The sequence below is a fragment of the Phascolarctos cinereus genome, unplaced genomic scaffold (genome assembly GCF_003287225.1).
Source record: "Phascolarctos cinereus isolate Bilbo 61053 unplaced genomic scaffold, phaCin_HiC Scaffold_4;HRSCAF=312, whole genome shotgun sequence".
Taxonomy (NCBI): Eukaryota; Metazoa; Chordata; class Mammalia; order Diprotodontia; family Phascolarctidae; genus Phascolarctos; species Phascolarctos cinereus.
In genome coordinates this window covers 695,494,582-695,506,854 of record NW_027555847.1, presented here as the reverse complement: position 1 = coordinate 695,506,854, position 12,273 = coordinate 695,494,582, and the positions used below count along the sequence as shown (strand labels likewise).

General features: G+C 48.1%; 1 protein-coding gene across 1 annotated transcript in view; it reads left to right on the top strand.

Moving 5' to 3' along the window:
* The first annotated feature begins 1,570 nt into the window (after nucleotides 1-1,570).
* Nucleotides 1,571-12,273, top strand: part of ATP6V0A2 (ATPase H+ transporting V0 subunit a2) — an 82,829-nt gene continuing 72,126 nt past the window's right edge. The window contains exons 1-5 of the mRNA XM_078151835.1: nucleotides 1,571-1,810; nucleotides 3,790-3,897; nucleotides 4,174-4,250; nucleotides 5,973-6,165; nucleotides 10,745-10,845. Coding sequence (XP_078007961.1) covers nucleotides 1,714-1,810; nucleotides 3,790-3,897; nucleotides 4,174-4,250; nucleotides 5,973-6,165; nucleotides 10,745-10,845 — 576 coding nt within the window. The 5' untranslated portion in view covers nucleotides 1,571-1,713. The remainder of the gene's footprint in view (nucleotides 1,811-3,789; nucleotides 3,898-4,173; nucleotides 4,251-5,972; nucleotides 6,166-10,744; nucleotides 10,846-12,273) is intronic.

The window sequence follows — 12,273 nt, the reverse complement described above, 5'->3', positions numbered from 1 at the left end:
AATCTGCTCTGGGAAGGTGTCACTGATGTGTGGGACTGGCTTCTTTTGTTAGGTTTTTCTTGTAACTAAGCTCTCTGGTTTTGGCCACGTCCAAGAATGAGGGGTTCTTTATATGAGAGAAAAGACAGTGGCGGGGATGGGTGGAGCCAAGTATGGCTGCCCACAGCTTGTCTTAAAGACTGTATCTCCTGATGCCTCCTCAAACTGGAGCAACTCTCCAGTTACCCACCTAAATGACAGCTGGGCAGGGAGGAGTTGCATTTTTGTTTTTTTGGGGAGGGGCACTTGGGGTTAAGTGACTTGCCCAGGGTCACACAGCTAGGAAGTGTCAAGTATCTGAATCCGAATTTGAACTCAGGTCCTCCTGACTCCAGGGCCAGCGCTCTATCCATTGAGCCATCTAGCTGCCCCAAGGAGTTGCATTCTAATGTGGTCACATCTTTGCCTAATATTGAAAGAGATGTTCAACTCCCAACCCAAGGCCTTGTAGAGTCACAATTCACAGCTCATAGGGGTTTGTTGATCATTTGTTACTATCTCAGACAAGAGCTTTTCCATTTTTTGTTTTTCTTTGTACCCGCAGCACTTAGCACAATTAAGCACATGGTAGGTACTTAACAAATGCATATTGACTTGCCTAAATCCAAGGCATTATTAGGCTCTGTCTTGTAATAAGTGACAGAGAGGAAAGAGAACTGGTCTTAGAGCTAGGAAGACCTGGGTTCAAGACCTGCCAATGACACAGGCTGTATGACTCTGGCCAAGTCATTTAACCTCTCTGAACTCTAGGCAACTTTCTTAGACTATATGTTGTGGAGACGTAGAGAGGAATCCCCTCACCTGGGACTTCCCTATATCAATGAAATGCCAGGTTCATTATCCTTTATGAGAATAAAAAGTCAACAGAATTGTTGACTGTGGATACAAGTACCTATTAAGCACCTACTAGATACTAGTGCTAGGGATGCAAAAAAAGCAGAAACGCTTACAGTCTAGCTGGGGAAGAGAACACACACAATCATAAACACAAGGTGACTGAGAGGGACGGGTTCAGGAAACACATGGTGTACAACAAAGTGTTGCAGGAGCTGAGTCTTGGGAAAGATCAGGGAATCTGAGGGAGAGAATCAGCATTTATGCAGCTTTTTTTTTTTACAATTTTTTTTCAAATGCTATGCACTTTTTGGAAATGTTATCTTGTTTCTATCTTATTTTTACAAACACTATCTAAAGGGGCAGCTCAGTGGTGCAGTGGATAGAGCGCTGGCCCAGACGTCAGGAGGACGTGAGTTCAAATCCGGCCTCAGACCAAACACTTGACACTTACTAGCTGTGTGACGCTGGGCAAGTCACTTAACCTGATTGCCTCACTTAAAAAAAAAAAATGAAGCTAGAGGCAAGCCCGAGGCACTGTCCATCAGGCCACGCAACCACTCAGGGCCTCCCAAGAGGGGGTGGGCGGTGCCACGAAGTGGCGCTAACGGGCGAGGAACGAAGGCGGGTTCTTTCTGTCGCTTTAGACCAATCCTGGGGCGCGCCCTCGCTTTGCCTGCAGCCGATTGGCGGTTGCCATAGTCTGGGCATTCCGTTGACAAGATGGCGGCGGCGCTGCTGACGGCTTTTCCTTTCTGCCCCTAGCTCGTGCCGCCTGCCGGGGATCGCAGAGCCGGGGCCGGCCGCGGTGGGGCAGCGCGGGGAGGCGAGCCCGGAGCCATGGGCCCGGCCAGGCCCTGCTCGCCACCGGCCCCGCAGCTCCTGCTGCGGCTCCTGTTCCCGCTCTGCTTCCCAAGGGCCCTGTGGGGAGACGTTGGTGGGTAGGGGCGGGGCTTCGAGCGAGGGCGGGGCTTGGGCGTGGGGGCGGGGCCTGCTTCTGACAAGCTCTGTGCTGTGTGACCCTGGGTAGGTTGCTTCACCTCTGAGCCTCTGATGCTTAATCTGCAAAATGGGAACCACGATATCTGATACATCTATTGTTACCCTGTAGGTATGGGAGCAGCGACGGGGCGCCGTAGTGCGCAGAAATCCTGCCTTAGACATTTACTAGCTGTGTGACCGTGAGCAAATCACTTAACCTTTATGCCTCAATTTCCTCATTTGTAAAATGAAAATAATAGGTGCACCTACCTCTCAGGTTTTTGTATGGATGAGATAATATTTGTAAAGCGCGTCGCAAACCTCAAGGTGTTATATAAATGCTAGCTGTTATTATTATTTTTTAGAAGTGATAATATATGTAGAGCATTTTGCAAACCTATGTAACTGCTCGCTATATACTAGCTTTTATTAATGACAATAATTATTCACCTTGAGAGATATCATTTGTAAAGTGCTTTGCAAACCTTAAAGCACTACATACATGCTAGCCATCATTATTATTAAAATGAGATAACATAAAGTTCTAACTTTAGCATAACTTCTAACTTTAGAATTAATGGTAATTATTACTAACCTTGAGAGATGAGATATTATCGGTGTTATTCAGATGTTTTCAATCGTGACCCCATTTGGGGTTTTCTTGGCAAAGATACTGGAGTGATTTGCGATTTCCTTCTCCTGCTCATTTTACAGATGAGGAAATTGAGGCAAACAGGGTGAAGTGACTCGCCCAGGGAAGTGTCTGGGGCTAGATTTGAACTCAGGAAGATGAGTCATCCTGAAGACAGGTCGAGTGCTCTGTGCACTGTGACACCCCCAGGCGGCCCAGATGAGGTGGAATGAAACATCTGTAAAGCGCTTTTAAACCTCATAGCATTATAGAAATGCTAGTTTTAGGATTCAGTGAGATAATGCCCACAAAACCCTTTGTAAAACTTGGTGCCCTATGTTATTGTTACCGTCTCTCGTGAGGCAGTGGGTGGCCTTTGTAGCAGCAACAGCAGCTGCAGCTGCTGAAGTCTTTTCTGTTTTTGGAACAAGAGCGTCTCAGTGCAGATCCCAGGTTGGTCACCTGGGTGACCTTGGGCAGCCAGTCACCACGAACGAGGTGGCCGCTCTGTACCAGGCAGCCTGCATCCGGAGAGTGAGTGGCCCTTGGCAGCCAGAGTGTAGAGGAAAGAATGCCTGCTCAACGTGGGAGGTTTGACCTCTTCTCTGTCTGGGACTCCTTTGGCAAAATCATGTTTTTAAATGCATGGAATAAGATACTTGGGATTGCAAAGGAAAGTAATGTGAGAGTTGGATAGCTCCTAAGGTCCCCTCCAGCTCCACATCTAAAATTCTCTGAAGACCTGTGTTCGATTCCAGGGCAGACATCTCCTGGCTGTGGGACCCTGAGATTATCCTTCTAGCTTGAAGAGACTGGACATGGGAAAGGGAGTTTCCTGTGCCAGTACAATCCCAGGGCCAGACCATTCCCAGCAAGGGGCAGTTTTATTACCAACAGAGCCAGCCCCACCTCTCCCGCCAGCATTGGAGCAAAGGAAAATGGCAGCCATGACTGACAGTGACCGTCCCCCAGGACCTTCCCTCTGAGATTCACTCTGCAGCTTACATGTCAGAGTAGTTTGCCTGCAGTTTTCCCCATTAGACTGTGAGCTCCTTGAGGGCAGGCTCTGTCTTTTGCCTTTCTTTGTATTCCCTCCCTTCCCTTAGTCCAGCGCCTCACACACAGTAGGTGCTTAATAAATACTTGTTATCCTTGTTATTGACCCTGACCCTGCAGCTTCCGTGCACACACTCAGGAGGGGCTTGCTTGATTCTGACGCTCCTTAAAGCTCTACATCTCATCTTCTGGGGCTCCTCGTGGTCCTACTGTGTATGGTATTAATGCCCAACTCTTCTCTTTGCCAGTCTTCCTCCCTCCTTTCATTCGAATGTTTGACACTTCCGTTAGTGCAGCCTTGGTTGGAGAGACAGAGGACGTCAATGTGAGCCTCACCGTATGGGATGGTGAGCTAGGTAAGCAGGCTAAGCAGCAGGTTCTGAAAAACCCGCTGAAAACACAGAGGACTGGAGGCCAAGAGGGGAATGCTCTCTGGTCTCTGACCCTGCGGCTCCCAGAGCTAGCAGTCTGGAGGGTGGGAGAAGGGGAAGGGGGGCTGCTTTCTGCTTCAGAGACAGTTGCAAGGAAAGATTATGCTCTTTGAAAAGGAGAACTTCCTGAAACCTTCTGCGGGCATAAAGGTAGTGAAAAACCCTTGAAAACCTTCTCTGTTCTTACCTCCTTTCGCTTAGGGATTTTGCCCATTCCTGATTGTGGATTGCAGAGTAATGGAACTGGCAATTGGAGTCTGACTGTGACTTCTGATGTGGTATGTTCAACACTAAATCTCTTCATTTTCCATTTGTTGTTCAGTTGTTTTAGTTGTGTCCAACTCTTTGTGGCCCCATTTGGGGTTTTCTTGGCAAAGGTACTGCAGTGGTTTGCCATTTCCTTCTCCAGCTCATTGTCCAGACAAGGAAACTGAGGCAAACAGGGTGAAGTGACTTGCCCAGGGTCACACAGCAAAGAAGTGTCTGAGTCCAGATTTGAGCTCAGGTTTTCTTGACTCCAGGCCCAGTACTGCACAACCCAGCTGCTCTTCACTTTCCATTTAGTGTCATATTGATATTCCTAAAGCATCTGTCAGCCTCTGCTCAAGATGCTCCTGAGGCTCCCTCTTGCCTGTAGGATAGACTCCGGACTCCTCTGTTTGCCATTTAAAGCCCTTCCTCTTCCGGCTCTGGCCTCTTTCCGCGCCGGTGACTTCTCTTTACACATTCTGTGTTCCAGCCAGCCTGGCCTCCTATGATGTGAGTCACCTCCCTCTCCCAGGACCCTCAGCTTCCTTTAAGGCTCAGGCCAATTTCCACCTCTCCATGGGGCCCTTCCTGGTCTGGCCGCCTCCTGCCCATTCCTACTGTCCTCCTCCCAGGTCACTCTGCCTTGACTTTGACTGTGCTTGGCATTCACTTTCTTACCACCCCGCCAGTAGATTGTAGCCTCCTGCTTTGTTGTTAGTTAATAAGTGTAGAATGTTAGAACACTGACCCAGAGAGGGAGGGCACCTTATGACACAGGATGCTCGAATTGGAAAAGACCTCTGAAAAGACCTCTTTCCTCCCTTTGAAAATGGGGCCAATCCTGGTGCTCCCTCCCCTTGCTAGAATTACCTGTATGACCTTGGGCAAGTCACATCACTGCTTGGGGCTTCAGCTTTCTTATCTGTAAAATGGGTGGGTTGAGTTAGATGATCTGTCCCTAGAGTTGCTTCCAGGATAAAGGCCTGTGCTGTCAGTTATAGAATTTTAAGGCTGAAAAAGAGAGTTTGAGATGCTTAGCTCTTCCTGCTTCATTTCTGGCCTAAGGCCCAGACAAATGAAGGTAGTGACTTGACAGCTAGAAAGGTGTGGAGAAGTGGGCTGACTGGTTTGGGTCGGGGTCTGTGAGGTACCTCCTGTTGGGCGCTGTCTCAGGCTGGTTTCCTCCTGAGGATTTCTCTTCTGGGGGCAGCTTGGCCAAGTGTAGAGGATGGTTGGGCAGGGAGTTGGGGAGGTCCTAGGCTCCTGTGGACCATCAGATTGAGGGCTGGAAGGGACCTCTGAGACCAGCGAGTCCCACCCTCCCGTTTTTCAGATGAAGAAATTGAAGCCCAGGGAAGTCACCAGGGGGCAGGACTTGAGTCTTCACTCTGGTGCTTAGTGTCTGGGGGATTTGGAGCCTCTTTCTTCATCTGTAAAATTAAGATGGTTTTGTGTAGGCTAAGATTGCCTGGGAGACCTTGGGCAAGTCACTGGCCAGAGCATGAGGCCAGTCTTGCCCTGGGCAAGTCATTTAGGTCTCTGAGCCTTGAGCAGCTTCCTGGGACTTCGCTATTAGATCCAGGTTGTCATCTGTATTGGTGGAGGGAATTCCCTCAGTGATGAAATGAACATGGCAGTAATATCAGCTGGGGCGTCTAGAGGTTTTCTTGTCCCTTAGTGCGTCAGATGTTTGTGATTAGAAGTGTATTTCCACAGTGCGATGAGAACTAAGGCAAGGATTTTCCCCCCAGATGGGCTCCGAAGTGACCGTAAGATTGAATGGCGATTTACAGCCCTGCGTCTCTGAGACAGACTTCTTCTCTGACTGTCCCTGTGTCGTTGAAACTCTTCTGGTCTCTGCATCTCGAGACTCATCCTGTTTGGCGCACTTACTCATTCAGGTTGAAATCTACCCTAATGCTTCCCTTGCCCAGAATGTATCAGGTGAGTATTGCAATCACGTGCCCAGAGCAGCAGAGAAAGCTTTCTCAGCATTATATTTTGTTGGTCATTTGCTTTGTGAATTAAAAAAAAGTTTACAAGACTCACACAAGATCTCATCAGAAAATAAGCCAATTTTTCATGTGCACCTGAGGACAGAGCCTGGGCTTGGAGCTCATAAATAAGGGCCAGTGGTACCAGTCAGAATGAGTACTGATTTAAGACCCCTTTCTAAGAAGCATTGGGGCGATTTTAGAGACACCATTGTTGTCTTTAATGTCATAGGTGAAGGAGGTAAAAATATGTTAGTCTTGGGAAGCAGCATGGCATTCGTGGCGTCGGGAGGACCAAGGGGCCAATGCTGTCTTCGCCATCATTTCCTCCATGGCCCAGACAGCTGTGTAAGCCTCTGAGCTGTCTCACGTGTATCGATCTGCATTGCTTCTCATCAGGCGCTCTATACGTGGATGAAATCACTGGTCTGGACCAGAAATCTTCATTACTCTGATGTCCTTCCTATTTTGTGACTTCCCAACATGAATGTGCCTGACACATAGTAGACTCTTAGTAAATGCTTATTGATTGATTTATAAATACTTTAATTTGGCTAAGAGGTTCGTTGTAGCCAGTGATGGGTTGGAGCCAGCTTATGCCAGCCAGAAAGCTGATTGTTAAATTGTCCAATGTGCACATTTTTACCTTGGAAATCAGTAAATGCTACAAATCAGTTTGATTTGTTGTTTTACTGATTGATAGACTTAAGAAAATGATGTAGAAAATGTTAATAATGTAGATTAAACTTAAATAGGTTGGGTAAACCCCACTCTGCGCTCTGCCACTGCCCCCTATCCCCACCTCCTCTTCCCCAAGCCGGTTGTGAAATGAGCACAGCCCTGGTTAATAACAGGATCTGGTTTTTTTATTTTTTATTTTGTCTCCCCAGAATTTAGTACAGTGCCTGGTACATAGTAGGTGCTTAATAAATGTTTGTTGTTTGGCTCTGAACTGTGTGGATATCCAGAGCTGATGTAAGGAACCAGACCCTGCTTTCCTCTTTTTATAGGCTCAGGGTGTTCTAAGCACATGGTGCCTGGCAGGTAGTGGGCCCGTAACAAGGGTTTATGGAACTGAATTGAGATACAGAATTCTAAACACCCCTTTGTTTCTAAACGTTTCCAGCTCTCACACGTGTCCTGGTGAGGCTAAGCCCAGCAGGCCACGAAGGCCACGTGCAGCTGCTCCTGCTGTCTCAGGAGACAGTCACCAGTAAGACACAGTAAAACCTCACTCCCAAGGACCCTGTGTGGCTGCAGATGGCTTAGGCTGAAATGAGAGGTGTCCTGGGCCAGATGCCGACCTCCGGGTCTCTCTCCCACCTCTCCCCACCACGTCATTGATATAATCAGCTTCTACTATATCGTGTCATGTATATTACAGACTAAAAGTAGTTGCTGTTTTTATAGTATGTTTTAAATATTGTGGTGTTAAAAGCAGTTCAGGGGAAGCAAGCATTTAGCTCATAGTATCCTACTAGTCAAGAGCTGGCAGAGACCTCCCAGGCCATCGAGTCTTAACTCCCTCATTTCGTAGAGGAGGAAGCTGAGGCCCAACAAGGTAGAATGCCTAGGATCCCATGTACAATAAAGGAATGAAACAGGATTTGAACCCAGGCCCTCAAATGTCAAATGCTCTGCTCCATGGTGCTGACAGTCCCTGCATTTGGGCATTAAGTCCTAGAAGTCTGGACAGAAGTCCTAGAAAACTGGTAAGAACCTTCCAAAACAGAGGCTGCTAAAGCTTAAGAAGCCCCCTGCTTTCTTAGGTTGGGCTGCCCCCTCTGACCTTCCGTCAAATCAGGAGCTGGGGGAGCCCACGCTGGGAAAATCTGCCTCAGTTCCTCCCTAGGGAGGAGAGCAGATGTGGTCGGTCCTACAATTAAGTTAGTCCACAGGCCCCTCATTTTCAGCCTGCTTCCTTCCCCATCATAAAGCTTGTTAGGAAATGAGAAGTTCCTTGAGATATACGTACTTTTGTCTCGACACCAAGCTTGGTGGCGCCAATAGGTGCCAGTGCTTCTGGCTGGGGGAGTAGTTATGTTCTGGTTCTTCCCTGAAAGTGGAACCTTTGGAACTGGGGCCAAGAACACAGCTGAGCCTTGAACAGCGTGCACGTCTGGGTTTTGGACACCAGTGGTCCAAGCTGAGACCGTGTGGCTACATGCCCTAGGCCTCTCGTGTCAGAAAAGTGTGCCCTCTGGGAGGTCATTGTCCACAGGAGGCTTTGACTCTTCCTCCACGTTACAGAGAATGAGATTGTCTGGCATCAGAAAAAATGTGCATTAAACAGTCATGTTGAAAAGCATCTCTTGTGGCTTGGCCCCCTCCAGCTTGGGGATATTGTGCCCTGAGCAGCTGCCCACTTTGTACAAATCTCTAAACCTAGTTTTGTCAACGAGGCCCACACGAGGGTGACTACATAATGCCTGCCGACAGATTCAAAATCTTCACTAAGTGGGACATGGTGTCTGAATTCCTTAGGAAGAAAGAGCTTTCAATTAAAGAGTTCAGAAACTGATCCCTGGGAGTTATGGGAAGTGGGGTAGGAAAAGGATAGTTAATTAGGAGGAAAACCACTTGCTAAGGAGATTGCCTGCTTCTCCCAAAAGGAGAAAAACAGCCTGAATAGTGTGAAGTGCTTGGAATCCTATTGTCTCCTCCCTTCTTTTCTCTTCTCTGTGAAGTTTGGATTCAAAGGGCAGCCCTTTGACTGAATCCAAACTTTACAGAGCAAATCCCCTTAATAAAAGGATTTGTTCTGTAAAACTTGGACTCACATGTGGCCTCGAGGCTGCAGGTTCCCCATCCCTGCCCTAGGGTCTAGGTGCACTCTCCTTAGCACCCAGGGGTTTGACTATTAGTGTGAAGCAGATGGCTCCCAAATCACCAGCCCTCTCCCCTCTCCTGAGGTCCACTCCCGTATTTCTACCTGCGTCTGCAGGACGGCTCCACCTGTTTGTCCCATAGGCATCTTAAACTCAACCCGTCTAGAACAGAACTCATGCTCTTTCCCTTCGAAACCCTCCTTTCTACCTTCCCTATTTCAGTCCAGAGTTCTGCTCTTCTTGCAGTTACCAGATCTGCCAACTTGGAATCATTCTTCACTTCTCATTCTCATCCACACCTCGTATACCATCAGTTACCAAGTCTTGTTGATTGTACCTTTCAAAAACCTCTTGAATCCATCCCCTTCTTTCCACTCACGCCAGAGCCCCACTAGCTCAGGCACCCGTCACTTCTCACCTGGCTTTTGGAGCAGCCTGCTAATTGGTCTGCTTGTCCCCAGGCTGCCCCTTCTCTAATCTGTCCTCTGCACAGCTGCCCAATTGATGTTTCTAAAGCACAGGACTGAGTACATCCCTCCCCCGCCCAAGAAACAAGCAGCTTTCCATTGCCATAGGCTCCTATCCCCCACTTCTTTTCTTCACTTACTCTATTTCAGCTAAACTGTCCAACCCACTATTCCGTGTGTATGACATTGCATTTCTCAGTTCCTCGTGCCTGGAGTGCCCTCTTTCACCTTGGTCTCTTGGAATTCCTAGCTCCCTTTGAGGCTTAGCCCAAATGCTGCCTCCTCCAAGGAACCTTTATGATTCTCCCAGTTATTAGTACACCTTTCCTCCACACCCCAAATCACTTTGTGTTTGTTTGGCATACAGCTTGTGTTTACTTATCTGTGAGTGTGTTGTGTCCCCAAGGAGAATGTAAGCTCCTCAAAGGCAGGGATGGCCTCCATTTTGGTTTGGAACCCCTCGTGCCTGATAGAGTGCCTGGTACATGGTGGGAATTTAATAGGTGCCTGACTGACCTCTAGAAGATCACAACATTTGGTAATTTCTCAGTGGCTCCTGAGGAGGTTGGATTGATCATAAACCAAATTTTAACCCGCTGTCTCATTACTGACCCAAATATTTGTCAGACCATCAACCACTGAATTTGACACAGCTCACATTATCAAGACTTTCTGGGTGGTAGGGATTCAGTGTTGGAATATAGCATGGAATATAGCATTATTAACTATGAACCATAGTAGAATAAATTCTAAATAACCCACCTGAAATTTTACATCTACACTTTTATCTGATTCGGCAGAAAAGTAATTATCTTGAAGGATTAAGATGAACCATTTTTGTTGTAGACGGCCCAGGATTTTTGGTTTGGGGGAATACAAAGGCCTGGGAAGTTTGAAGAAAGAGCATCTAATTTGCTGGAAAAATGATGGCGACACATGTGTTAGAATTTCCTCCCCTGCGAAGTTGAGCCAAATGTTTCTCTTTCAAAAGTGAATTGTGTTTTCCTGGTGGTCAGATGGGCCTTGGTAACCAGTGCTTGTATCACCTCTGCCCCGGGGATCCACGGGATGTTTGTAGCATACTCGAGTGGGTGCCAGACTGCTTGGAGATTCATTCGTAGGCAGTCTTTGGGAACGGTGACTGGTAAGGGCCTTTGGGCCCCTAAGATGTGGCAACCTCTGTTTCTCTGCCTGTCCTTTAAAAGTTTCACTTTTCTGTCTTATGTCTTTTCAGAGAATAACATCGGCTTCGTTAACCAGATGTATCAGCCCTTTGGCCCCTGTCCCTGTGACTTGGTCGCCGGGATGTGTGACGTCCGGTGCTGCTGTGACAAGGTATAGACTCCACTCATCAGGTGTGGGTGCAGAAGTTGGTGCAGCAGCCGGTCTGCCAGGGCCTCGCCTGAGTCCAGGGGCACTATGCCAACGAGCAGCCTTCTGTGATCAAGCAGCCTTGATAAGAACTGCATGTATTATTTCAAACAAAAATCTCTTACATTTTGGAGCTCTCAGGTTAGTTTTACTGAAGGAGAGAAACGGGCTGGGCTGGACGGTTCTAGATCTGCTTCTAGCCCCAGACCCACGAGGAGCCCTGAGAAGGACCTTCTATTCACGTTCTGCCTTGATGGTGATGGCTTCTACTGTGGTCATGGTTTTTATTATGTTTTTCTGAAATCCTTTTGATTGAATTCGATCCAGCAAAGATTTATTAAGCACTTAGTGTGCAAGGAGAGACTTTGTTATAGTGGAAAGAGTTCTGGCCTTGGGCTCAGAAGGCCTGGTTTCTCTGCCACTGACTAGCTGTGTTGCTCTGGGTTAGGCATCCCCCCTCTCTGAGCCTCGGTTTCTAAAATGGGGATAATAACACCTGTCGTCCTTACCTCACCAGGGAGGCCCCAATGAGATAGACCCCATGGGAGCTGATGATAGCACCCAGGAGGTAGTACAGTGGAGAAGAGGAAGAGCAGCCCGAGCTTGGGGGGGAGGAGAAGGTCACTGTGAGTGTCAGTTATTATCGGGGCTGGTCCTCCCCAGAGAATGCAGGTGCCGTGGGGGCAGGGTTCTTTTCATGGTTTCCCCTGCATCTTGCCTGCGCCTCATTGGGACTACACCTGTGATTTAATTGGTAGAGAGCGCTCCCCAGAGAGGAAATTCCCTACTGAAGTGAGTAAAGTACCTTGCAGTCTGAGAGAGTTGTCTGGGCTCTGGGAGACTTGCTTAGGTCACACAGCTAGACTTGAACCTAGGACTTTGGGCTCTAAGGCCAGCTGTCAATTTGCTGTTCCACCCAGCTGAGCACATAATGCCATCAGTCATGTCTGACTTTTTGTGACCCTATTTGGGGTTTTCCTGGCCAAGAAAGTGGACTTGGTTTGCCATTTCCTTCTCCAGCTCATTTTTACAGATGAGGAAACTGAGGTATATAGGGTGCAGTGACTTGCCCAGGGTCACCCAGCTAGGAAGTGTCTGAGGCCAGATTTGAACTCAGGTCTTCCTGACTCCAGGTCCAGCTCTCTGTCCACTGTGTCACTGAACTGCCCAGAGCATAATAGGAGCTTGACAGTTGAATTTCAAGGCCCTGGGCCAGGAGCTAAAAAGAAAGCAGACCCTACTCTCCTTGGCAGGATCTGGAATGGTAAGGAAGGAGATGAATTTTTCATGTGCTTTGTTTCTTTTTAAACTTACCTCCCCCAGGGCTGGGGGGAAGGGTTGAGGGGAAGAAAGGTGATGGAAAGGAGGCCAGGAGGCCAGAGAAGGAGGAGG